The following is a 26,704-nucleotide window of genomic DNA, read 5'->3' as shown; positions in this document are numbered from 1 at the left end:
TTCAAACTGGGAAAACTCCTCCTCTTTTATTGTGGATTTACTTTCCAAACTTGTCACAGTAGTCAGGATGGTTCTCGTCGTACCAGCAGAGCTCCTCTGATGTTTGTGTGTACACAAGAGTGTACACACGAGTGCACAAGAGTGTGCAGGGTGTCGGGCAGACGCCTCGCCTCTCCCAGCCCGGGCTGCTTCCTCTGATGTCAGCCTTTGTGCTGCTCAAACCTTCAGGGAGTCCTCAGAATCCACCTCCGCTTCAGAATGGACACGCTGTGCCTGATCCAAGTGCTGCTCTACTTTGGCTTTTGCTGTGTCGCCACTCAAGGTAGAGCCTGTTTGACTCTTTCATATGCTTTAGATGGTATAGCATAGATAGTTTATGTGTTTTCTTTACTGCTGAAATGGCAAATGAGACATTCATCATGTATCTGATGAGAAATTGAAGCTGGTTTGTGTATTCATAACCTGAGAGTGATTATTATACACTGTGAGTCTGTTCGCCCCTTGCAGAATTCCTCCCCAGCCCGAGCCGACCACAGTGTGTCTTCATAGCCTACAGTCACGTGAATTGCCACTGGATGCCAGGGGACGACTCTCCCCCAAACACTGACTACACTTTGGAGGCTTTCTTGTAAGGATTCTCTTCTTATTTCTAAACTATTACACCAGCGTTTTTATGTAGTGTCAACAAGTACTGTGTGTGTGTGTTTCCATGAATCATAAAGGTGTGTGTGGCCTTCTGTGGCAGATAATTTGTGGTTTAAGTGGATATCAAAGTCGTCTGTCTTGCCGGTATCACACCCATACATCCTGTTCTACTTGATCTACATGCTTTATTCTGAAGTTTAAGCTTACATATATACACTTTTAGGCTTCTGCATATGCGTTTAGCAGGAAATAATGGAGGTGGGAAGTCATCTTGAGTATGTTTTTACATTTAGTATGGTTGAGAGAACAATGGCAAAGCCCAGGATGACAGATATCACACAACAATGGCTCCATGTGCCTCAGCTGATGGATTTCCTCACCTAACACATAACATCAGCTCAAGTGTGACTTACACACATTCCAGAGGTTAACAGGTTACACTCGGCGTAACTTGTAATGACATAATGTCCTGCAGCATCTCCCTGTGGGAAGCTTTAAGCAGCAAGCGCAATCAAACCATTTTCTGTCGCTTACAAGGAGTCTGTTCCTCTCTGCACGTGATTTACTGTGCAGTACTGTGAGACCTCATCATTGTTTTTGACCTCTCCATTTACTGGGGGAGTGAGTGAGTGAACCAACAGTGATGGCTTCACACATTAAAGTAAGACACGGATCAACAATAGAAGGACTTAATAACATAAAAACATATCTGCTGTGACTCCTAACACGCTGCGGCTGATGTGCTGCTCCAGTATCTCCTCCGTCAGAGCTGCACTCAGAGCATCACTGCCACTCAGTTCATTTGTATTTATTAATATTTTGCAAATGCACTTTTAGAGCATGCGATTAGAATCAGCGTCCCACTTTAGAAAGAGTCCATTTGGTAGCTAGAGGAAGGAGACTGAGACGGTGAACAATTTGCTAATGGTCAGTAAACGGAAGGAAGGAAGAAACCTCTCTTTCCACTAAAGACATAATTAGTATGTTGTTGTTATTCATTCCAGTATTTTCTGTGTAACCTGCAACAATTCATAGACTAACACACACACACTGTAGTGTTTTGTGGATGAAAACAATAACAGGTTACATTTTCCTGTTACTGAAGTAGGTTTGCAGAGATAGTTAACCATCAGCAGGTACATCCTCTTCCCCTCTGAGATGCAGCAGGAGTTTCATTTGTGTATGTGCACTCATGTGTGTCTGTGTTCATATGTGCTCACAGGACAGATCCTGCAACCAACTGTTTGTCTGTAACGAGGTCCGCCTTCAACTGCACCGGGATAACTGAGACCCGTTGTTCAGGCAGCATGACGAGTCCTGATCGGTGGTACTTAATAAGAGTCGTGGCCCGCAGCGGTACGGAGACGGCCAGCTCAGAAGCCCTCTGCGTCTATGGCTTTAGTGCTGGTAAATAACCTGCATAGCTGCTCTAAAGCTCACAGTAAACATTACATTTTTAAGAAGTCAGCTCTTTGTTGCTGTGCATTAGCTGGTCATTGTTCAGTTCCCCCTCGTCTCTGCAGTGCAGCTACGCAGGCCGGTCCTGTCTGATCTGAGAGAGGTCCAAGATGAACCCACGTGTCTGGAGCTGCAGTGGCACATGCCTGAAGACTTCGCTCTCACCAAGAACGATATCTGCTCCGGAGTTGTAATCTACCAGCTACAGTACAGCACAGAGAATGAGGTGTGTAATAACATCTAATCACCATCCCACCACTGACACACACACACACACACACACACACACACACACACACACACACACACACACACCTTCTTCTCTGAATGCCCGCTGCTGTGGGATTTGTTTTCTCTTCATGCCTCTCTTCTGTCAGGTTGAAGCACAGATAGTGGAGGGTCATGTGAGCGAACACATCCAGCACTCGGACTGCAAAAAGGCTCTGAAGACCAAAGGCTTCGTTCGTCTCAGAGCCCCGTGTTCCTTCAAAGCCTTTACTCAATACACAGTCAGACTCCGCCACCGCAGCAGCAGTGTGTGGAGCAAGTGGAGCGACCGACTACAGAGCTGCACGGGCACAGCAGGTGAGAGAATTCACACCTCTCTGTGGTTTGTCTCATGGGTTCCACCATGTCGAGAATGTCATCTTTAGGAAGCCTTATAGAAGAGGTCTGAGACAACGGGTTAATCTGTACGTTCAATAGTACCTCACAAAGTCATCAGTATATATGTCTTAAATTTTGGCCTGTAATAAATGGAGATATTTAGCAACCATTTCCTTCAGACACACACACACTGACACACAACCAAAAGTACCCCTTTCTCATGGTGACCATATGCCCACAAAAACATGCTACACTCCATTTGCTTCTATTTTTCACTTTTATTACGTTTAATCAATGAATGATGATTGCTTTGGTGCCGTCTTGGTGAGCTCAGTCTACATAAACAGATGACATCATTTGAAAATGTACTGTTTGTCATAACCCCCACCCCCACACACACACACACACCAGCACCGCGCACTGCCCCACAGCTGTGGAGAACAGTACATCCTACAGATGATCCTCAGAAGAGACGAGTAACTTTACTGTGGAAGGTAAGAAGAACGCGTTAAAGCTGTTTTCAATTGTCCTCCTTAAACATTTTAGCATAATTTGAATCAAAGTCTCACTGTAGATCTCTCCTCCCTTGCAGCCTCCTCATAAGAGTCAGACAGCTTGTACCAGCCTGTGGTTTGATGTCTCCTGTCAGCGTGAAGGATCCCACAATGCAGTGCAACCCAAGAGCTGCCTTAACATGACGGGTACTTCCTGTCAGCTGATCCTGCCCTCAGAGCGCTTCTCTTGCTCTCTGACCATGTCCAACCCTGCTGGCACCTCCCCTGCTGCCTGGGTCACCCTCTCAGCACACACACACACAGGTTGGCTCTGTTTGAACCATGAGACAGGGACTGAGTAAATGGTTGTGCTGCTGTTTGTTATTGTGATGTCATTGCATTGTACTGTGTATAGTATCAAAAGCACAAATGTAGTAGTAGTAAAATGTTACTACTATGTGCCAATGTTATTGTTCTGCTTCCATATCTCCTCTGTCAGGCCTCAGGGTCATGAACGCCATCAGTGTAAAAGCTTTAAGTGACTCCAGTCTGGAGGTTACATGGGGCGCTGACAAACATCCTTCTCTCACTGGTTTCCTGGTGGAATGGCAAATGGCATCAGGAAGTGACGGTCAGATTCCAAACTGGGAGAGGCTGAGCTGTAATTCCAGCAGCATGATCATCAATGGTAAGTGGATTACTTCACCGACTCTAGCATGACTCACAATGTGTTGCCCGTAGTAACAGCTGATACTAATGTTTGCATAATTCCAATAAATTGAGTGGATTCAGCCTGTTTTCACATTATTTAAAATGAAATATTAATTAAAAACTGTTTTCTTTACAATGTTACCTGCATGTTAATCCATACATTTTATATACTTAACTACTTTTGTTTGTTGTTTCTCTCCGATTCTGACTGTAGGTTTGCAGCCAGGAGTGCGATACACTCTGACTGTGAATCCTGAGTTTGTCAGTGAGAGCAGTGGAGCCATTTCAACACAGAGCTACACCAAACAAGGAGGTAATGTGCCTTTACAGAGAAAGAATGTCAGAATCTTTTCATTATTGCAGTGCAGGATCAAGTCTCACAAGGAAAGAGTCTGCCCTGCCAGCTGAGTGCTTATTCTGAAGTTTTTATCAAATAAGAAAGAAAGGATCAGTCATGTAGTGTGAATCATATCAAACTGATCAGTTGTTTTGTTACAGAATCTCCTCACTCATTTCCTGACCACTACACTCACCCCTCCCTCTCTTTACTCAGTTCTCTCCTTGTACCTTTCTGTCCCTGCAGTGCCCTCTAGTGGCCCCAGTGTGCAGGTGCTGGAGCAGAGCAGCAGCAGCGTTGTGCTGATGTGGGCTCCCCCACCTGTGGGGCAGCAGCATGGCTTCATCACTCAGTACAGCCTCTACTGTCAGAGGGAGGACGACTCACAAAGTAAATTACTACACTCTTATTATGACACACATCCCTGAGCCAAGAGGAAATGTGTAGTGTAGTGTAATGTGACGTTTTACAGTGTACTTTGTTGTGATGCAGGTGAAGTATACACAGTACCAGCTGACAAACTGCAGTACCGTTTGACGGGTCTGTCTGGACTCTATAAGATCTCCATGACAGCTCACACTGAGGCAGGAGAGGGACGAGCCAGACCTCCTCTGTGGGTCACTGTAGGTAAGAACACACAGCTGGATCAGAGCTCATGTGCACTGTTATTGGTTCAAATAAAGGATTTCAGCATCTTTCAACATGCTGTCTGTGTGTGTGTGCGTGTGTCCTTGTGTGTGTGTGTGTGTGTATATGCATTGTGTTTGTTTGCCAGTGAAAGAATACTCAGTCAGGACCATCCTGTCCTGTGTCCTCCCCACTGTGTTCCTCGTGGTTTTGATCCTGATTATTGCTGCACATTGTCAAAGGTGAGATTATAACATAACATAATATAAGATAGATAGAATATATCATTCATAAATCACATAGAATCCTTGATTTGTTGATTTTATTTCTCACTGTAGGTAAATGTGTGTCAGCTTATTAGGTAGGCCTGTGAAGCCTCCATGGAAGGAGCCTGACCTTTATAAATCTTTCAATGTTCAGGTTTGTTAAAAACTGTCAGCCAGTTGCTGATTAATCTCTATGATCCTTTTGGGCCTATATCTTTCTATATTCCTCCCGTTTATGTAAAGAAACGAGGGCGGACAAACCAATCGACCTCTCTGACACAGTGTCAACACAAACCGACCAATAAAAGTTTTCAAGTTTTGATTGATTGCAGGGAGGGTTTATTAGATTACACTGGAATGTACAAATGTAAACAATGAGGCGGTGCTTCAGTTGAATAGGAGAGACTTTGTCATATCTTGTTACAGCATCAGGTTTGACCCAACTGGATCCAAGTAGGAAACACTGTCCAGTCTTTGTTTGCTTTCCCCTCTGTGGTTTCATCTTTTATTACAGGTTTTAAATACTTAACTATAAGCTATGAGGAAGCAGAGAGCACATGGAGCGTCACAGAGCTGCAACTGCCCTCCTATCTTATCTGACCTCCTGTTTTCCATGCAGGCCTTTACTCAATGATTAGGACTCGGCTGTTATTACACAGGCACATTGATGAGTTTAGTTAGAAGAATACATGCAAACTACAAGAACATTAACATACAGTACATCTTCCTACTTTTGTATGAGTCACAACAGATAAAACATTGCATCTATCTTTATAACCTCATTTCAGCTGGAAGTGAGCAATGGTTCCAAAGGTTGGCAGCATAATATCACAGAAAATGCTGCTAACATCCTGCTGAACAACATTTTGAATTTGAACTATTAGAATCCTATTTAAAGGTTCCATTTGTTGTTTTGTAGGATAAAGAAGAATGTCTGGCCTCAGGTTCCTGATCCTGCACTCAGCAGTCTGACCACTTGGCTCTCCATCCCTGAACGCACCGCAGAAAAAAGATTCTACTCTCAACGAGCGTCACACACGTCAACCTCGAGGCTGACTCACGGCCTGTATGATGAAGAGGATGGGTAAAGGTTGACGGCTTTATTTGTGAATATACTGTGGTTCAAAGAAAATAACAACTATTAGCTCATATAGCTGAGTATACTGAACACATAGCAGACAGATGTTAATGTATCCAAGCTTGGTAAACCTTTTTCTTCCCACTGGAGCCCAAAATCTATAATAATAAGGACTTTGTTTTATACAATTTACCATTGTATATTTTGTTAGATGAATCTGTCTTTTAATGGCATTTTGAAGTTGTTTTACTTATTGATAACCTTAAATTTATTAATGACCTTAAAAGCCTCTTGGAACACTCATACCCAACAACTTTAGGTGCTTCCTTCATCACCTTGGATGAAACCTTTCACTCCGCTGGCTCAAGCTCAGGCTGAGGAAGGTAGATGCCAACTCACTCATTCTTTTGACCCCTGACCTTTGTCAATAATCCTAGGATAGAATACTGGAGGACAAGAAATTACCCCTTCACAAATCTGAAAGCCCAATCCTTTAAACTGTAGCTTTCAACCAAAGCAACCGTGCTATCTTGCTGTGAAGTCTTTCTTAAGTATGTTTTTCTTTACCTCAATTTTATGATGATGTAGTTTCTATTTTTGTACTTGTTTTAAGCTGTCTTGATCACTGTAACATTTAAACCTTTATGTGAAATGTGAATTGTGCTATAATATCAATAAACTTTTATCAGCTGATTGATTGAAAGGCAGCGCTAGAGTTGAATAGATTGAATGTCGGGTTGAGCCACAGAATCTCCAAAATATAGAATTGGCTGTGACCTCCAAAAATCACAGACTCAGGACAGAAGAATAATAATCAAGTAAATCAAATCGTGAATTTAAAAACAACAATGTAGTTAGTGAAGGCATTTCTTTGAGTGTTTAAGTCTCTCAGTGTGTATTTCCGGTAAACTGTTGTTGAGTTACAGTGTCAAAGGTCAAAGTCTGTCTGCTGAAATGCTGGAATCAACCAGAGGGGGGCAGTAACATCTCAGCTTTAAATATTTCCATATTACATTTACACAACAACCTTCAATGCTTCTTCCTTCTTCAGTAGTGAATTATGTTTCCAAACAGCAGTTAAGTTTCATTTTCATACTGTCAGAGTTTAATTGGTGTTTGTAACGAGTTGATAGAACCCTGAAATGTAATCATTTAATTGTATTTTGCAGACAGCGACAGGGACGGCATGAGACAGCAGATTCTCCCCTACACTCAGGCCTGCTGACCGAACACACACACATATGGGTAGAACATGTTTGTCATCTAAACACGCTGTGCTGCTCCTATACAGCCAGGAATCTACAGCGTAATGCAGCCAGCGATGGAGGAGCCGGTATTGACTGCTGATGGGGAAACATCCTGCCTGGAGCCATGCGGCTGTAAAATCATGCTAATGCTTCAGGCCCACTGGGGCTTGTAAAAGTCTCCTTGTTTTGTTTGGCTGGAAGTTTAGTGTTTTATATTTTTACACACCCACTAAGTCTGCCCAGCGTGGCTCCGTCTACCTCTGAAGGGATGGAGTTTATTTCGTAGGCGGTTGATTATCTTTTATTAAACAACATCAATATCCATAAGAATCTCCAATATCAGCTGGAGAAGTGCTTAAATCCTCTACTTAAGGTTTGAAAACAAAGGCAGCACCACAATGGAAGAGGATTCTGTCTCCAGGCACGGCTCAGTGAAGGTTCCTGACACTAACGCTCCTGATGTCCAGGTTGGTAGTGTGCTGCTCATCATGAATGAGTGAGTGTGTGGTCGATGTAAAGCACTTTGGAAGAAAGAGACATTTAAGTACAGTCTGTTTATTAAAAGAGAACACTGAAATAAAACATTTAAAATAAAATACTTTAAATGACATTCTGTAAAGTAACCATTGAATCTCTCTCTCTCTCTCTCTCTCTCTCTCTCTCTCTCTCATATGTTAAGAGATGATGCTGGGTCAAAGGTCAAGTTGTCATCAGAATGAAGTGGCCGCTGGGCAGAGTGAAGTGCATGATGGGATGAGATCATGTAGAGGCTCTTCTACATGCAGCAGGGAAATTCAGGGCTCAGTCCTCAATTAAAGCCCCAGCCGCGACGCTAAACTGCTCCGATCCTCTTTGTCTCCTTTAAACTTGACCTTTGTGTCTCTTTATTACATCCAGATCACTTCAGATAATGATGTCAGCTTTCGTTTCTGTCCCTCTGAAGTATTTCTGACCCGCTGGTGCTAGACTCGGACTTCACTCAGGCGCCTCCTCCTCCTCCTCCTCCTCTTCCTCCTGGTCTGATCCAGTCCCGTCCTACGTCTGTCTGTCTGTCCCTCGAGTTCCCATTCAACTAAACAAGATTAACAAGAGCAGAGAGAAAATAAACTACAGTGTGTCTTTCTGTCTGTCTCTCCGTTTGGCCGTGAGACCGGTGAGATAAGCAGGGAGGAAGTCTGGAGGAGGGATCAGCGCGGAGTCCGGAGAGGAGCGTTGAATGTTGTGGATCTCCGTGCGCCCCAGTGAGGATCCGTGTGTGTGTGTGACTGTGACTGTGTTTGTGTGCGTGTGTATGTGATCCAACCCGGAATGCGCTTAAAGTGGACCCGGGACTCAGGCGTGCTGGCGTTTATTTAACCGGAAACCGACTTGTGGAGCTTGGTTTGTGTGTGTTGTTACAAACCTCACGCACACCTCAGCTGTCAGTGTCAGCGCAGGTAAAGAGGATCCCGGAAGAACTCGTACTACAGGTTAGCAGCTCGTTGTTTGCGCACATGGGACTTTACGCCATTTGAAAAAGTTTATTCACAAAAGCCAAGCAGATTTCTCTCTGATCGTCGACGTCTTCAGCGCAAAAATGAACGGCAAGAACACGAAGACGCCGAGGAAGAAGAAGCTGTACGTGCTGATAGACGTGGTGTGCGTAATGGTTGGTAAGTTGTTGACACTGTACACACTAAAACATACGTCAGCATAATCTCACCAGGAGTGTTTTCAGACTCTGTTCCTCTTGTTATTATATGATCTTTGTTAAGCGAAAATATGCTTTGATTCGGTGTTTTGCATCCCGGACCCGCTCATGTTCTTCTTTGCGTGAATAATATTGAAATACTTGCACCGATTTGCACGCTAAAGTGACTCAAAACGTTTCAAAATGGAAACACAAAGTCACTTTCCATCTCTGCTTTGTTTATGCAGATCGTGTAAGTGTAATATTGTCTCATCTCTCCATCCCAAAGTCTTGCAAAGCCTCTCACCAACTCTATTTCAGACTGTTCAGAGCCTCAGGAAGCCCAGTGTTTGTTTATGGAAACTCGATATGCATGCTTGTGCCCCATATTCCTCATTTTCCTCGATATTTGGTCCGCCAAGAATCCTCAGAAGAATGTCCCCCTTCCCACATCCAGATCCACGTTCCCTTCTTCTCCTCCACAGCTCCTTGTTTCCCCTTTAACTCCACTTGAGGATCCCTTGTGCTGCAGCGGTACGGCTTGTTTACAACCCACAGAATGCATCAGAGCTATGGAGTTGTTATGAAAGATGCCACCTCTCCCTTCAAGGCAACGAGCAGATAATTACTTGTTGGAGGAATGATTAATATAAATGATGTATACTGCAATTTCCACTGTCAACATCCATTCTCCCTTTGTTTTGTTGCTGTTAATCTTTAATGAGCAGAGCTGAGAGCAGCAGAAGTTCATATTTGGATGCAGCCCTGGATGATAATGTGTAGATGTGGAATGTAAGGCAGTGGTGGTGTTGTTGTGTCTGTATGGTGTGGTCCTGGTAGAGACGGGGTGCTGCCTGATGTAGGTGGGGGCCACCTCTGGGTGCTGTTCATCAGTGGGCCCACCTCATCATCTCCCTGTCCACAAGTCTGGGATGTAAGGGTGGTCACACTGGCGGGGTCAGCTCTTTGATGGCTGCATTCCCAACCCCATTCCCGTTTTGCCTCCCTCCTCTTCCTCCCCGGTTTCCTCCCAAGTGTCGTCAAGGCAACCCCATGCTTACATGAGGGCAACCCAGCCATATCGTGCCACCGTATAACTTATAATTACACTCACCATTGACCGATATGGAAGTGTGGTTCAGCGGTCTGTCTGCACACTGGAAGGATTTACCAAAGAAAACGAGGTTACGCACATTTATATTCTCTTACGACACAACGTAAGAGATATTATACGAGTTATTCTAGCCTCTATTGTCCTCCTATGAGTTGCAGAATATATATTTGCATTTTGAAACGCAAAGGTAAATAACAGCCCTGGATGTAATCACGCCATGTGTGTGTGTGTGTGTGTGTCACGCCCTGTCTTGCCGAGCTCACACACTAACAACCTGTGGTGTGTTATTAGTTGGATGTGCGATCAGCAGAAGGCTTTAACCCCGAACACCATCAGTAAACTCCCTCTGATACAAAATGGCTGCGATGTGCCAAGGTGGTGGTTCACTGATTCCTCCAGAATGAGGTCACCCTATTTATCTTCCCTTTATATGCAGAAAACTTATAGCCGATGTCATTTATCAGGAGTGACACTTGAGCCGTTTGTGCCTCAGACTCAGAGTTTGTTGTCCATTGTGAGCTATCGGGCCTCTCCCTCCCTCTTTCTTCTCCATTCTTTCTCTCTTCTGCGGATTCCTCCCTCCCTCCATTTCTCCCTCTCTCCCTCCCTCTCTCACCTCCTCAGCCTGTAAGTCTACACTCAGCACAAAAAGATGGTGGGTGTTGGCTGAGAAGGAAAGACAGAGGTTAACCTCTCCCTGCCCGCGGCTGCCGTTCAGAGCTCTGAGCCAGCAGGTGATGTGGAAGTCAGCAGGCCCATCGGGTGCTGCCGTACACGATACAAGTGACTAATGTGTCAGATACTCTCCAGTCTCCAGTGTGTGTGTGTGTGTGAGTGTGAGTGTGACAAAATGACTTGGAGGCGAGGCATTAGTGCGGTGTAAATTCATTAAGGCTCACACGCACACACGCTTTTGTTGACGTGTTTATTGTTGAAAACCAGTTCTGTTAGAAGTCCGATGTGTGTTTTCACCGCACACACACACGTTTGAGCTGCAGGAGGAGCTTCATTTGTGTTTCAGCCAAATGTTTTTTTCAAGTCACACAGGGATGCAGACAGTTAGAGAGAGGCCATATTCTATTCTATCCTGTTCTTACTTATCTTCCCATCTCGTCACTCAAAGTAAACATTCATGTAATGGTTTTCAGAATCCCTCCATTCTGTGTCGCCGCCAGCATCTATTGGGCAACTTCCTTTGATGTTGAGTGTAAACACAGCATCAGACCCCTGTGGTTAAATCAAACAAAGAACACACAGGTAGTTATGGAGAGTTAAAGAAAAGTATTAAGAGTAGAGATCCTCCCTCCAGCTAACAGTGGAGAATGACTCGACGTATTTTCTTCTTTCATTTGTATCTGATGCGTCACTGTTACATGGGAAGCACTCGGGCTCTCTGACCTTTCTGGTAGAGACACTGAAGTGGTTGCCGTCGGTCAGAGGTCGTCGGACTCGGCGTCTCTGGGGAGCCGAGCGTCTCGTACGCTGATGTTGGGAAGACTGATTGCCTCGGGTTCTCAGAGAAAGGCGGTGAAAGTGCTGATGGGAATGTTTTTTCCCCCGGAGAGCTGTGTCATGGAAACACAAGGCAGCGAGTCCTCTGAGATATTTATGTTGTTGTTTTTATCTGTGTGTTCTCACTGGATCTTTGATTAGTCCTGTCTCTGTGCTGGTACACTTTAAACTGGACACCATGTAGCTTTTTTTAGATTTTATATGAAAGGTACTCTTTGATATTTAGCACAGCTGCTCCGTTTCCAAACGACACAGATGCAAACATAAACAGCTGCTACTGGCCGGGCACTTCACACTGATTTAGAGTTTGTACAGAAATTACCTCAATGACTGTACAGTAAAACACATGAGAGGGTAAAGTCCTTTCCTTTTTAAGTTCTATTCACTAGACTGGATTAAAACCCAAACACTGAGGCAAAGATTTCTTATATGAAGTCAAAACTTTTCCTCTACTGACTTTGGAACACTTTCTGTTCAGATCTGTGGCTCCAAACACACAGAAAGATTCCCAGATTTTGTTGAATTTGAAACCAGAAATAATGAGCCGTAATGATAGTCGCCCAAATTCCGACTGACTTCTCCTCCTCCCATTGACTTTCATGGTTGAGGTTAAAACCTGTGTGGCCCCGAGAGTCTTTGATGGCGTTCAAACTGAGAGAAACTCTTTGATGGCCCACCCAAACGTAGCCGCCCTCCCACCGCTCGCCAGGGCCTCGTCCACCTCCCTGTCTCCTTCTGCCCGGCTTGGAGCTAAGCACGCGTGAATGATGGACGGAGCGGAGCGCCGGGATTAAAAATAAAGAATGGGCAGCAGCAGCGGGATTTGGTGTGACTAGGGGAAGTTGGGCGTTCCTCGTGTGAATTAGAATTCCAGAGGCCAACGCCGGCAGAGGTTGTAGGCTCAGCACATACCTTCCACATTAGTCAATCCGGCTTGCCTGGGGTGAGACCGTCAGGGAGGGAGGGAGGGAGGGAGGGAGAGAGAGAGAGAGAGAGAGAGAGAGAGAGAGAGAGAGAGAGAGAGAGAGAGAGAGAGAGAGAGAGAGAGAGAGAGAGAGAGAGAGAGAGAGAGAGAGAGAGAGAGAGAGAGAGAGAGAGAGAGAGAGAGAGAGAGAGAGAGAGAGAGAGAGAGAGAGAGAGAGAGAGAGAGAGAGAGAGAGAGAGAGAGAGAGAGAGAGAGAGAGAGGTTTAGTTATAACATGTCATCTTTGGCAGGTCAATAACATCAGCTTGGGTTGATATGTTACACGTATTTGGTGATATTAAGTTTGTAGCAGTTATGCAGGAAATGTGTGTGTGTGTGTGTGTGTGGGGTGTACTATGAGAGTTCATGCGGTGACAAAAAAACAAGAGCAGAGTGAAATGAAGGGAGATCAGAGAGGAAGTGAGGCTAATCAAGGAAAGGAAAGGATGAATAGGAAGAAAGAGATAGTGTGTGTGTGTGTGTGTGTATAAGGAAAGTGCTTGATCTCCACTTTGGGCACTGACGGGAAACCTGGAAAGGCGAGAAGAAATTAGTAAAAGCTGTGATCCAGTGACCCTGACAGAACGTTTCAGACAAAGCAGGGCACCTCAGGGTCAACCCCCCCCCTCCCACACACACACACACACACACACACGCCCTCCTCTCAATTACACACACCTTGAAAATATGCATAATGAAATCCCAGACTGTGTGTTTTTCCAAATTGTGGATCCTGATCTCACACCCATATGGCTCTGCAGGTGCTGTCCATTATGTCCGAGCACCCCAGTGTAAGTAGGTGTGAGGCGCGCCCAGACCACTGGGGCCGCCCGCCCGCCCGCCCGCCCGCCTGTCCAGATGATTGTGGGGGTTTGAACATAATCGCCCCGACTGGAGTGCAGACGCCGTCGTCTCTGGGAATGTTGAACGAAAAGACAGGCGAGCGAACCCGAGAGAGAGGGAGGGAGGGAGGGAGAGAGGGAGAGAGGGAGACAGAACGAGGGTAAAAAACAGGAAAAGTTAGGCAGAGACAACTGCTGGAGACACAGAGGATGGGACAAACCTCAATTTTCTGCCCCATGGTGCGATGGCGGTCCAAAGAGTCCTGTGTAATTGCACATCTGACTGCTAAGTTAAGCACCATCCCATTAAGGCCTCTATTTATAACAGCAGAGGAGAAGTGTGTGGGAGGACGCCACGATCGGGGGACTGACACAGACATGAGGAGCCAGAGGGAGAGAGAGAGATAGAGAGAGAGGGAGAGAGAGAAGAACTGAATGACTGAGTTAAAGATGAAAACAGAACGGAGGGTGCAAATTGGAACAAAGGAAAGGAGGTGAAGGCTCCAGTCTAAACTGTTGTTTCATCTGTGCTCCCCCCCCAACCAGACTCAATCTCCTTCAGATCTCCACTCATACCCGTCTCAGCAGGGGGGACGTGGAGGTGCCATTATGGCTACGAGCCCAGATTCGCAGACAGGTAAATAAGAAGCGTTTGGACTCACTCAAAGTGGAGCCAAAGCCTCTCAAACGGGCCTGAGACAGGAAAGCTGCAGCTCTGCGTCCCGAGACTTCAAACAGAGCTCCCTTCAGGGGCTCAGCCTGGAGATTTCGGACGGGCAGCTGGAGATATACGTCCCCTGGCTGAATTCCAATGCTGGCAGCGTTTCCCCTCCGTCCCTCCGTGGAAGCAGGTGTCCACAAAGGAAGGTTCTCCTGTATTTTAAGTGCTGCCTCCTCCTCCCCCTCCACCCTCTCCTCTACCCGCTCCTCTCCCCTTCCTATATGCTGGGAAATATGGCAGGGAAAGAAAAAAAAGCCATCATAACACAGCTCGTATTTCTGAGCTGAGCCCGAGTCAAAGACGCTGCTCTGTCTCTCAGCAGACGCAGCTCCGGGCCCGTGTCAGTTTGGGTTGTGGGATTGTCTTGCGGTGTCCTGGAGACCTAGTTTGTCTGCCTGTGGGTCTATTTTCGCCAGCGAGCGGTGCGGTGCGGTGCGTGCATGCGTGTGTGTGTGTGTACGAGTGTGTGTTTGTGTCTGCTTTTCAAGAGAGAAGCTGGTTTGTCTCTCACACACACACACACACACACTTCAGGATGTTGCCCATTGGTTCTGCCCAGGTCTGTCAGCTTCAGACTCTTTGGACCTCCTCATCTACCGGCCAATGTTTAATTTTCATCCAAACTTGTAATTTATGTTTACATCAGGTGTCGGTCGGCTGAATCAAGGCTTCATTATGAATACAGACATGGAAACGCAGCTTCACAGGCCCAGACCAGGGTCAGTCAAGGCCGGGAGCCCTGACTGCTCTAAACAAACCGGGGAAACGTCTCCGGACCCTTAAAGGTTCTGATCCAGGGAAGTGAATTTGCTAACAGACTCAAATCCTGAACCAATAGCTGCTCTGACATCAACGGTGGACAAACACAAACTATTCTACCCGTTTGTGAAGTTCCAGGCAGAGTATTTCATTAGCTGTTGGAGCTCTTTGAAGCTTTTCTCCTGATTTCCCTCCCTCTTTGCTGGGCTGTGATTAATGGCCCCTCTCGCTCTGACAGGTGGTAAAAGCTCCATAAAGCAGTCTGAGCTTACCAGCCGCTCTCATGCAAACGTAATTATGCCCCTTCTGCCGTTTCTAAAGTGACATTTAACATGTTATATTAAGTAAATAAACATGTCCGGGGGTGCAGACCAAGCCTGCAAACGTCCGCTCTCAAAGTGAAGTAATGTGCGCTAAACAAACTCGAGTGTCGAGTCAAACCAGATCTCTGGGTTTTTGTTTGAGGCTCCGCTTTGTTTTTAATCCTCTCAATGCAAACACACCGCATTCCGTCAAGAGTTTGTGTTTTCTGACGTCATATGTATAACACACACATTTTACCCTGTCGCTCTAATGAAAGCCACCGGGTCGCACACACACACACACACACACACGTCCCTGATAATATTATGTTTTCAAATAATGTCACTCGTTATTTGACAGACTGTGTAATTTCATTCAAATTCCATATTTGTTATTCTGGAAATGTTTAGAATAATGTTTTGAGTAGACGACTGCTTCAGCATTCAGAGTTCCTGCTGTCGCTTTCCTCTCAGCAAACCTGGACCACATTCCGGAATATAGGAGTCGAGAATACTTAAATTTAACATTTTGTCGAGCTCTGTGTCGGTGAGGAAGAGGAGGAAGAGAGCATCAGTTCTTTCCTGCCGTTGGGCCCAGCTGGATGCAGGATGCCGATGCAGGACCTGCCCCCCCCCCCCACCCCCTCAGGCCCCCCCAGTCCCTTCAGACCCCCTGAGGCGTCTGAGACAGGATGTTGTCCCTTGGTTGTCACAAACAGGATTTTGGTGTCGCTGAAAGGAAAGTATTAGAATAAAGCTGGTTTACCGCATCCTGCTACAGCTGGTTGATGTGTACACCGGGTCCTTGTAGGCGTCTGGCGGTTTGGCGGCTGGTGGGAAGCCGGCTTGCGGGGACAGGTGTGGGCCAGCTGATGCAGAGAAAGAGAGAAGCAGGAGTAGAATCTGGATTAGACGAGTGCTGGCTGCTGAAATGAACCCAAAACACTGAAATTACATCATTGGTGATTGTTTATGTGTGCAGGGTGCGTTTGTTTAAACTCTGGTTGAAGTGTCCGACATCCCGGGAGACCACCTACCTGTCTGGATATCAGGCCACACACACACACACACGTCCGTCTTATGTTTCAATGTCAGTTCCTTGTGTCCAAATCTAAACACAATTACACTTTAGCAGATGTGTCACATACAGGATCTCACTCTTAACGCAACACACTTGAGTGATTTTGGGGACAGTACCTAATTTTCCGACTGCTATTTTGAGTTTCTCTGTGTTCCTTTGCCTTCCATGTCAGTCTACAGGAAGTCCTGCTTGTTATTGTGTTGGAATTTCCCTAAGAACCAACAACAAAAAGGAACAAAAAGTAATTCACGTGTTTAAGTGATGACACACAACCACACGGCTGTTTCTTCCCCCCTCGGTTGTCTCGTCTGAATCTCCTCGGAGGTCAGGTTACCCAGTCATGATGTTGGTTGATGTATTAATCCGGTGCAGCTCTGTTGTGTATTCCCCCCCCCTCGTCTCACACAAAGCTGCTATTCTCCCGCTGCCCTTGCCCGCCGTCTCCCTGGGGCCAGAAGGTCCTTTTGTCTGTTGGGACGGTGATGACAAACACGTGTGTAGTCGCCACGTCGCTAAACAATGCCTGTACTCATCTCATGTCACCCTGGCAACATGTTGGGCTAACACAGACACTGCAGGTCATTGTGCAGGTGCAGTGGGATTGATAGATGTATTTGCTCATAGGCACTGCGGCATTTATAAGAGGAATGGTTTCTTTCTGGTTTAGCTTGTGTCTCTGCCCGGCCCGTCAGTGCCTCTTATAGTTCCAGGAGGTTGTGTTTCCATTTCCAGCAGGAGAGGTTTAGATGTAGGGTGGAGATAAAGCTGCTGTTCACCTCAGCTGAGTCCTAATCCACCGTGGCCCCTGTATATTTTTCCTTCAGTCTCAGTCTATAGCATGTGGACTCTTGGTCTCTCATCAGTCAGTCTGCGTGGAAGTTCAGTCGGCTGCAGACGTTTTTCAGGACCAATGGGAGGGGCGGCTGCTCATTTACACAGAAATGTAATCGTTTTGGTGACTGAGCTTCTCAAGTGTGGGCAGAGCCTTTTCACGACTGTTTTTCTTGCGTTGAGCATGCGGCTGCAGAGCATTTCCATAGTGGCCCCAAGGCTGTCTGTCCGTCTGTCCGTCTGTCCGTCTGTCCGTCTGTCTGTCTGTCCGCCTACCGCGCAGGCAGGGTAGCTCATTCCTGACCCATGCTGCAGTTAAGGAATATTTTCACCATAAAATCTGTCTTCTTTTTCAACCCATTGCTTGCTCTATAAAACGACCAAAACTGTGACAGGCTCAGTAAATGTTAGTCGAGCCGGGACGGATTCCTGGAAATAAAACAAGACAACAGCAAAAAGCAGAAAGGTTGAAGATTTACCGTGATTTGGAATGGAACAAGCTGATATCTTCACTCAAAGGAGAAGAGCGAGGCTGGAAGTTCATCAACATCGTCTGCAAACAGCTTTATTATTGATATCCATGTGAATTATAATAATGGACATTTAGAGTCTCTTAATGGAAAAAATCTGGGCATACTCCTGACTGTGTGTGTGTGTGTGTGTGTGTGTGTGTGTGTGTGAGAGAGAGAGAGAGGATGGATGTTTGTGAACATCTCAAGGACATTGAGCCTGGGTTTGTTACATTTGGCTTCATATTTTGCACAGAACCACATCATTCAAAATGAGAGTAGTTGTGTGCGTGTGTGTGTTTGTGTGTACATGTACTGTGTTGCTGTTTTTGGAATGTGCTGTCCATTTCTCCCCGGGCATTTGATACTTGTGGGTTGTCTCATGGCTGTGATGTGAGCAGGCCAGGTCTCTGAGGGAGCGGGTAAACAATGTGGTTCCTCCCTGAAACATTTTCATTTCTCAGATTAGGAAATGATGTCATGTCTGAAAACATCAAGAATAGAGGCAAATGTGTTATTCCACAAAATGTTTGCTCAAATATGGAGCTCCGTTGCCGGGTATCGGCCCGGTTCCTGGTCTGTATCCTGAGTCGTAGTCTTGGCATCGTACATCTCAGTCAAAACAGAACTGCAGTCCCGTGTAGATAAGACGAGACTCATGTGACCCATTGTGATCAAACTGCTGCTTTGTTTTCTCTGTAGCGGCACTGCCCTTCATCGTCATGACTTTAGTGTCCAAACCATATATAAGAGGGGTTTACTGTGACGACGAGAGCATCCAGTACCCCCTGAAACCTGACACCATCACCCACGGCCTGCTGGCTGCCGTCACCATCTCCTGCACCGTCATCATAGTAAGACTCTCTCTCTCCTCTCCTCTCTTAGGAAGCAGATGTAGTATTCCCAACATTCCCAAAACATATTGGTAACCCCTCCTTCTTTTTAGATCTCTACTGGTGAGGCGTATCTGGTCTACAGCAAGAGGATCTACTCCAATTCTGACTTCAACCAGTACGTGGCCGCACTCTACAAAGTGGTTGGAACCTTCTTGTTCGGAGCGTCCGTCAGCCAGTCCTTCACAGACTTGGCCAAGTACACCATCGGACGCCCCAGGCCCAACTTCATGACCGTTTGCGCCCCCAAGGCCTGCACAGGGTACATACAGGAGATCAACTGCACCGGCAGGCCTCAGGACGTCACCGAGTCCAGGTAGGAGGAGAAGAACGAGGTTGGACAGGGAACAGGGGAGGGAACACATAGAGCTGTGTGATGCAGGAATAAAGTGTTGATTCTTCCTCTTCTCCAGGTTGTCCTTCTATTCTGGCCACTCATCTTTTGGAATGTACTGTATGCTGTTTCTGGCGGTAAGCACAACACCAGCAACTACCAGTCACCAACACACACCAACACGATTTAAATGTCTATTATTTTATGTTTCATGCAGAGATTTGGACTTTTGTTAAACTAAGAATCAATCATAATATCAACTGGAGGTCTGATGTTCTCCTCTTCATTGTTCAAGTTGTGATTGATTTTACAAGTAAATGCTGGATATGAAATTTTGATAATAAGTTTAGGTATAAAATCTCAATAATATGAATCAATCCAAGTCATTTTGTGGTGAAAACCAAGTGGAACATGTTGAATGTGAGCTGGCCTGTCCTCTCTGCATGTGACCTCCATGTAAATTTCCCCATATGACTCATCTGTAATAGTCCCCAGATGGACTCTGACGCTGAGATCAGGCTTCTTCTTCAGCACTCAATGGCTAATTGTCGCGAAGGAGAAAAGAGTTCATAGAGTCGATTTGTGCCTGTGGACATTAAATCACAAGGCAAGAGTTCACATGAAGAATGTGGGCACTAATAGAAATGATCTGGGAGCCAATCCTGCCCCTCCTCCTCCTCCTCCTTATTTTTAGAGATGATTAAGGCAAATCATGTGCTCTGTTCTGGCCCTGGAACCGACACAGCTCATGTTAGCGTCTGAGCGTCACTGCTGCTGGACAGAAAGCTTCAAGAGGCCAAACACAGCAGATGGTGGTTATCAACATAGAGATCCAGATTTACCAGGCACTTTATTCATTTGTACTGTAGCTTATTGGGCAAACCAAACTAATAACAGTAGAGCCAACCATCCAGATCAGACGCTGCCTGACTGAGAGAGGCGTTTCTGTCAGGAGAGGAAATTTGTTTTAATGTTATTGGTGTTTAAGTGACATTTACGTAAGCAATCAGGGCTGTTTGAGGTGTTTGAGTGCATTTTTGCCCCAAATTCATCTGAACAGAGGAGCTTTGGGACCCAAATGAAACATGGAATCATCCCATTAGGGTCCAATCATATAACCATTTCAAACAAAGTGGCTGTAAAGAAGAAGAAGGAAGAGAGAGGAGGCAAGCTGAACCTTTATTTTAGTTTTTATTCCACGAATTACTGGAATTCTGTGGTTTTTTACTACGGAGGTACGGCTGCAGACTCGACTCCATTCTGTGTGAACGAGAAGCTGTCGTGTCACGCGCCGGCTTCCTGTACGAAAAGTGCTGAGTTTCGGTGGCGTTGCGGCAGCGGGTGTGTGGTGCGAAGCCAACTCTTACACCTTCTCTCAGCAGGCCGGGAGCCTCACGCCTCGAGCCTCACGCCTCTGCCAGGGCCGTAACGTTTTTGGCCTCCGCTCTCTTTCCAGTTGTAAAAGGGAGTTTCAGTCTGCAGTTGACATAAATTAGATCCGCGTTCGACACCTTTATACGTTAAATCCAATTTGGGGGCCGTGCTGTGTTTTGACAGCGACACCATCCAGCCCGTAACGCTGATATGACTTACTGCAGAGCAAACACAGAGTCATGAGTGTGATGACTCCGCCGCCTCCTCAGCAGCTTATACATTACTTTTATACAACGTTGCAGTGCGTATATGAAATTTGGCGCGGCCCACCGGTTCGATCCTAACTGGAGTTGGCGTAATTCAGTCTTGTTCAGGGGCCAAAGCCACTAATGACATCTCTCAGCAGTATAATAGCAAATTGACTGGATAAACAGAAAGGAGCTGCTACATAAACACGCCGTCTCTTCTCCAACCTCCACCCTCTGCACTGCTGCTGCTGCTTCTGTGACTCTAAACGCCCTTCCTCTCTCCTCCCTCTCCTCCCCTCTCTCCCCCTCTCCAGCTCTACATCCAGGCCCGCTTGGTGGCGAGGTGGGCCAGGCTCTTCCGGCCCACCATCCAGTTCTTCCTGTTGGCGTTCGCCGTGTACGTGGGCTACACCCGCGTCTCCGACTACAAACACCACTGGAGCGACGTGCTGATGGGGCTCCTGCAGGGGGCGCTGGTGGCCATTCTCAATGTGAGTCCTCCCCCTCAATGCTCACACTTTCAAAATTAAACCATAATCGGCTCTACTTGGCTCCTCTGTGATCGATGAAGAGTCCAATCTCTTCATCTCTCTTATAGCAGCTACACCTTCCTACCTGATGACATCACGCGTTTGAGTCGTATTCCTGTGTTATTTCTGGCGTGGGGGGGAAATTAAATATGGGTGCGACTGTGCAGGATCTTAAGAATTACACTTAAAGGAAAGCTTAAGAGGAACGCTGCTCCCTTAAAGCCTCAACGCCACCGCCCAGTTCATTTCTATGTTTTATTTGACTTTACCCAGCGAAGACAGATACAGGAAGGGAGTGCGACACCACAGGAGTGTGACTTGATGTAAACCCACACACTCACACTCACACTCTCACACACACACACACACACACACACACACACACACACACACACACACACACACTGCTGGCAGGTTCCCAGGCAGGCGTCTCCTCTCCTCACTTCATCCAGCTGGGCTTCTTTTATTGTTTGGCCACTTCCCTGTTTTCATTCAACCACCGTCAGCAACGCTTGTGGAAATTCTGGAGTGTGTGTGCGTGAGTGTGTGTATGTGTGTGTGAGGGAGAGGGAGGGAGTGTGTGTCCATGTAAGATTAATTGGGAAGTGAGTCCAAGCCTTTGGCCTTCACAGTGCTGAGTGCAATTAGAGACTCTCCTGGGCATCCTGCTTTATGGCTTCTTGGTGCTGGAGGGGTTGGGCCTGCTCTCTGTGTGTGTTCCTCACAGGTGTGTGTGTGTGCGTGTGTTCGTGTGTGTGTCAACAGCTGGGCACAGATGTGTCCAGACGTACAGTACATAATCACAATTTCCAGCCTCCTCTTACATGTTTCGCCATGTGACCAAACCTCCTCTCCTCTCCTCTCCCCTCCTCTCCTCTCCTCTCCTCTCCTCTCCTCTGCAGGTGCTCTACGTGTCAGACTTCTTTAAGAAGCGCCCCCCTCGCTGCACGCACCCAGAGACGTCAGCTGACAGCGAGGAGCCGGAGAGGAAACCCAGCCTACACCTGGCAGACGCCGAGCACAGCAACCATTACAACTACCACCACCACCCTCCAGGGCCTGTGTGAGCCGGGCTGAAGCTGGGGCCCCAGGGCTGCAGCCTGTGTGTGTGTGTGTGTGTGTGTGTGTGTGTGATCCAACACAGGGACTTTAGTCTTAGTATCGTCTCCGGGAGGATGTCGACGCAACCTCCTGATGATGTGTGATGAGACGAGTTGTGTGTGTGTGTGTGTGTGTGTGTGTGAGATGAGATGTTATTGTGAAACGTTGCTCCTCAGTCTGCAGCCCTGTGTAGCTCTGTGTGTGGTGAAGCTACGCAGCCTCCAAGCCCCCCAGCACCTTCTGTGTCAACCACTCACACCGCTCCTGCCCCCCAACCACTGGACTGACCGAGGGGGCCGCCGGGTCCAAACGCCGGGTGGCCGAGCCCCCTCTCACAGACACCATGACCTCCTTTACTCCTGGAAGAGAGAGAGGAGCAGATTGCTTTTTAAGACAATGTTGATACTGAATTGTTCACCCTTAAAGCTGCATTAAGTGACTTTTTTGACCACTAGGTGGCAGGAAAAACAAACTCCAAACTCACAAATATTGGCATCAGTTCGGTCCTGGTTTGGTCCAGCAGGTCTCAGTAAAGCTGTCAGGGTCTCTGCTCAATCTGGTTTCCTTCTCTTTGCCTTACAACAACAACAAAGCAGTGCCTGGTTGTGTGGCCTTCTCCGTTCCGTTGTCGTGTACACTGCGATCGCACAACACCCGAGGCGTCATTGACACATTTTCACCTAGGCACGTACCAAATAATCGATTCCATCCGGCGCCGCGCTCGCTGTTAACTGACACGCGCTGTAATTGCTTCACGGCGGCGGCGAGGCAGCTGATCAACCCTGCAGTCTGAAGCCGGGGAAGAAGTCTCGACAGCGTAATTGTGAAGTGCAGATCAATGGCGGCGTCTGTGCCGCTGTGTGACATTTAAAACGAGCCGTCACAAAGGGAGCTGGAGGGCTTCACACAGCTGATTCCTAACAGATACACACATCACACACGCCCTGGACGGCTCTTGGGATGTGTTTCAGAAGGCGGGAAGCGTCTAGTTTCAGATCTAAGCGGCGTAACGTGAGCTTTATGGTGCCACCGACACATTCACACAACATGGAGTCCATTCAATCAATGCTCAACATCTAATCAGTCACTTAATGGAGCTTTAATCTTTGTTTTTCTGTTTATTTCTGCATGTAGGAAACCAAATTTGTTGGCAGCGGTGAAGGAAATGTAAAGGATGAGGAGGAGAATGCACGAGACGTTGATGAAGGCTCGGTGCATGTGTGTGTGCGTGTGTGTACCCTGCACCTTAACCTGACCTACACACTGTTGTAATCGCCACCAGTTTCGCGCAACACTGTTTAGATTTACACACCAGGAAGTAATGGCTTTGAAATGTATGTGAGGACGTGTACAGATCAATCAATCAATACACTAGATGGGCTTTCTTCACAGCTAAATGTGATTGGTTATCGTCTCTATCAGCTGCTGGTCTTAATGGCGGCCGATTGTGACGTCAGGCCCCGGTTGCGGTTGCCAGATCTGACCGATAATGAAGAAATGATAATAAGCTTCATTGTGTAGTTTGTGTTTCACTCGTGCTTCCCCGTGTGTGTGTGTGTGTGTGTGTGTGTGTGTGTGTGTGTTTGTGTGTGTCGACGTGGATCTCTTCAGTCTTAGAGAAACGTACCACTACTCCTATCGCAAGCAATCACTGCCATTCCCATATTTAAGGCGTTGCTATTTCTTTTGTTTTTAGTCTTTTTTTGTGTTTTTATCAAATTGCTCGAGTCGCAACAATCACAGAAGGATAATACGAGAGAGCCGTTCTGAAAATGGCTTTTAATTTATTTTAAAATGTGAGCCTTCCTCTCCTTTTGCTCCTCTTGCCAGCGATGTTTCCTGTTTTTGTGCCGTTGCCTTCTTCGCCTTTTGCCACTATGAAGCCACAGAAACTGAAACGGACGAAACGCTGCGAGACGTGACGAGTGAAGGGACGCCTCAGTGCGCTTGTATGTTTTTATTTCCGCGTGTTGCTTAGATTTAGTTTGCCCGTGTTTCCCCTCCTCCTCCTCCTCCCCCCCTACTCCCCCTCCCTCCCCTCCTCAGTGCCAGTTTGGAGTCGCCGCACAAAAGGACTCCCTCCTCAGATCCAAACATGAGCCAGATGTCTCAGCAGGCCTCTGTAATGATAAAGAGTTACATACCAAAGCTGGTAACACCAAGGCTCCATCCTGCACTTCAAAGCCTCGCCTGCGTTTCCTTTCCCCCTTCCTGCGCTGATAGATGGGGTTAATTTGCGAGGAAGCTCTCCTGTACAGCCTCGCGTACAGCGTGGCCGCCCCCCGAAGGACCGACAGCAGATCAGACAGACCACCAATCTCACCTGGTAGTGATTGCGGAGGCCCTTCAGATGTGAGCGGGGCCTGTAGGGAGAGGCAGGGCACTTAGGAGGCGAGGTGGAGTGTGAGGGGGTGGAGGGAGGGGGATCCTATGTTGAACTCCGGGGGCCCCTGAGGACTTCCACACGTTTTAAAAACGCAGCTTTGCAACGAGAAACACCTGGAAATGTTTACAGCGAAAAGGCCGTACAATGTCCAAATCAATCGGCGCGTTACATCAAACGCAGCGGCGGACGGTGATGAGGATGTGGAGACGTCACGGCGTTTGATTTCCCCCTCCAGCTTCTCCAGGGAGGCGGAGCTCCTTCATGTTGCCTCCTCTGCTTTGTGTGTGTTATTACTGCATTAGTGCCTTTAGACGAGGCGCCGGTCGGCCCATCTGTAGTTCATACGTCACGTGTTTGCCTCTGTATATAGATTGATCTCTATGATGTTTGTGTATATACCAGAGAATTTTAAATAAAGACGTAATCCACCTCTAAAGACGCCTTGTTTGGTTCTTAACTCGCCCGCTTCACGCTGCTGCAGGCCGTCTGAGCGCCGGAGTCAAACACGTCTTCTATATTTCATGTCAGCCGCTGCGTGATCGGCGGTGATGTGAAACAAAACGCCGTGCTGATAGTTTTATATCCCTGTCGGCCCGATCGACAGTAAAATCCTCTAAATGAAATATGAGTTACCAGTTTATTGCGCCATGAAGGTTTCAAGATGTTCTTGGCCGGCTCGCTGTGTTCCTCACTGTGAGCTGTTCCTCATTGGAATGATGCAAAATGTGTAACCCCCCCCCCCCCCTCACACACACACACACACACTCCCTCTCAGCGGGGGTCAAGAGGTCAACGCACTTAAATTAGACGGTGCTATATGAAATGGAGGTTCCTAATGCTTTTTATGTTGAGCTCTGTAGAAGTGAAGTGCAGCAATTCGCAGTGCGTTTCTCCCCGATAAAGTGCCGCTCCTGCTCTCAGGGAGCCATTACCATAAATCTGTGCTGCTCCGTCCCACAGGTGCGGCCGTACGGTGCAGGATGAAACCTTTCCTCCGCTCCTCTCAGCCCTTCAGTTCCTGCAAAAGTTGGAAACCGCTCAGAAAACAGTTGAACGGTCACCGGCGACACCAGGATGCTCCAGATTTGAGCCTTTTGTAGGACTTTAAAAAAGAAAAAGATTAGAATATTACAGCACCTTTAACAGGAGTGTAATTATGTGGAGAAAAGTGATCAGTGACACAGCATTGCAGTGCATGCTGGGTAAGCTGCTGTCAGGCCACATTCACGCGTAATTTACACTTTGCAGAGAGTTTTGCCGTGTTGAGAGCTCAGGGTCTCACCTCTTGAGTCACGCTGTCGAGTGGCTCATTCATGCTGTGCACTGTCTGTCTGTGTGTGTGTGTGTGTGTGTGTGCATTTTCTCATTAGAATCAAAAGTGCAGATGATTCAGAGGTCAAGCGAGGCTCTGCTGCTGCTGCCTGGCTGAGAACGCAGCGCTCCACCAAAATAAGCAGGAGTATTTATAAGCAGATAAACACTGCAGCCCCGGGCTCATCGCTCCCAGGCTCTTTGGCTGCTGTATTATAAACCACCCTCACCCAGTGATTGAAGTAATATCACACTTGCCTGTTGTGAAAGTGTGTGTGTGTGTGTGTGTGTGTGTGTGTGTATGACATATTTTGACAGTGGTGTAAATGGAAAAACCTCACACTCTCCTGTTTACACGAGCATGTTGTCCTTCTTCTTCTTCTCCATGGTGATTTACAAAACACGAGTTCATTAATGTCTCCAGGGTCGCCTCCTATAGCCTCTAAATACATTATCCTAAAGCCTGATGGTACCTTGTTGAACGGTGAAAAATGGTCTCTATGGTAACGCCTATGTCCCTGCAAAAAAGGGCACCTAAAAGGTTTCTACGGTGAATAGCAGATGTGGATATTTGAAGCAACAGCTGCTATCTTTACTGATAAAACAGTCATATGGCTTTTAAGACGAATGAATCTGGTAGAATGTTCATAGTCACTGTGAGCGTAGTAGTAGTGGTAGCGACCTCATTCCTCACAGAGCCTCATGGTTTAGTGTGCGGGGGGCAGATAGTGTGAAGCAGCCGGCGCCTGGTGAG

The 26,704-nt window shown here is 46.9% G+C and overlaps 2 protein-coding genes across 5 annotated transcripts; both read left to right on the top strand.

The window, feature by feature from the left end:
- Window positions 1-144: 144 nt before the first annotated feature.
- Window positions 145-8,294, top strand: LOC143002749 (interleukin-6 receptor subunit beta). 4 transcript variants are annotated; one of them, XR_012963818.1, is made up of 15 exons: window positions 145-322; window positions 508-628; window positions 1,868-2,052; window positions 2,169-2,329; window positions 2,481-2,688; window positions 3,121-3,203; window positions 3,302-3,527; window positions 3,703-3,891; window positions 4,129-4,227; window positions 4,498-4,641; window positions 4,744-4,878; window positions 5,027-5,120; window positions 6,064-6,605; window positions 7,392-7,936; window positions 8,149-8,294. XR_012963818.1 is itself a non-coding variant. In XM_076153091.1 (13 exons), exons 1-13 carry the CDS (start codon window positions 259-261, stop codon window positions 6,230-6,232), a joined length of 1,878 nt encoding a protein of 625 aa, XP_076009206.1. In that variant the 5' UTR covers window positions 145-258; the 3' UTR covers window positions 6,233-7,385. The 4 variants fall into 4 exon arrangements, 2 of the variants coding, with proteins under 2 accessions (XP_076009206.1, XP_076009207.1); XR_012963817.1 differs by lacking the exon at window positions 8,149-8,294 and having other exon boundaries at window positions 7,392-7,987; XM_076153091.1 differs by lacking the exons at window positions 7,392-7,936; window positions 8,149-8,294 and having other exon boundaries at window positions 6,064-7,385.
- A 155-nt stretch (window positions 8,295-8,449) lies between these two features.
- plpp2b (phospholipid phosphatase 2b) lies at window positions 8,450-25,069 on the top strand. The gene is made up of 6 exons (XM_076153093.1): window positions 8,450-9,121; window positions 18,476-18,627; window positions 18,720-18,982; window positions 19,080-19,137; window positions 20,937-21,113; window positions 22,055-25,069. Exons 1-6 carry the CDS (start codon window positions 9,046-9,048, stop codon window positions 22,217-22,219), a joined length of 891 nt encoding a protein of 296 aa, XP_076009208.1. The 5' UTR covers window positions 8,450-9,045; the 3' UTR covers window positions 22,220-25,069.
- Window positions 25,070-26,704: the final 1,635 nt, after the last annotated feature.

This window comes from Genypterus blacodes, unplaced genomic scaffold (genome assembly GCF_046128005.1).
Source record: "Genypterus blacodes isolate CSIRO-AG114 ecotype Tasmania unplaced genomic scaffold, CSIRO-AGI_Gbla_v1 ptg000058l_1, whole genome shotgun sequence".
Taxonomy (NCBI): domain Eukaryota; kingdom Metazoa; phylum Chordata; class Actinopteri; order Ophidiiformes; family Ophidiidae; genus Genypterus; species Genypterus blacodes.
The sequence above is the reverse complement of the archived record's forward strand: the minus strand, read 5'-3'. Positions and strand labels throughout refer to the sequence as shown.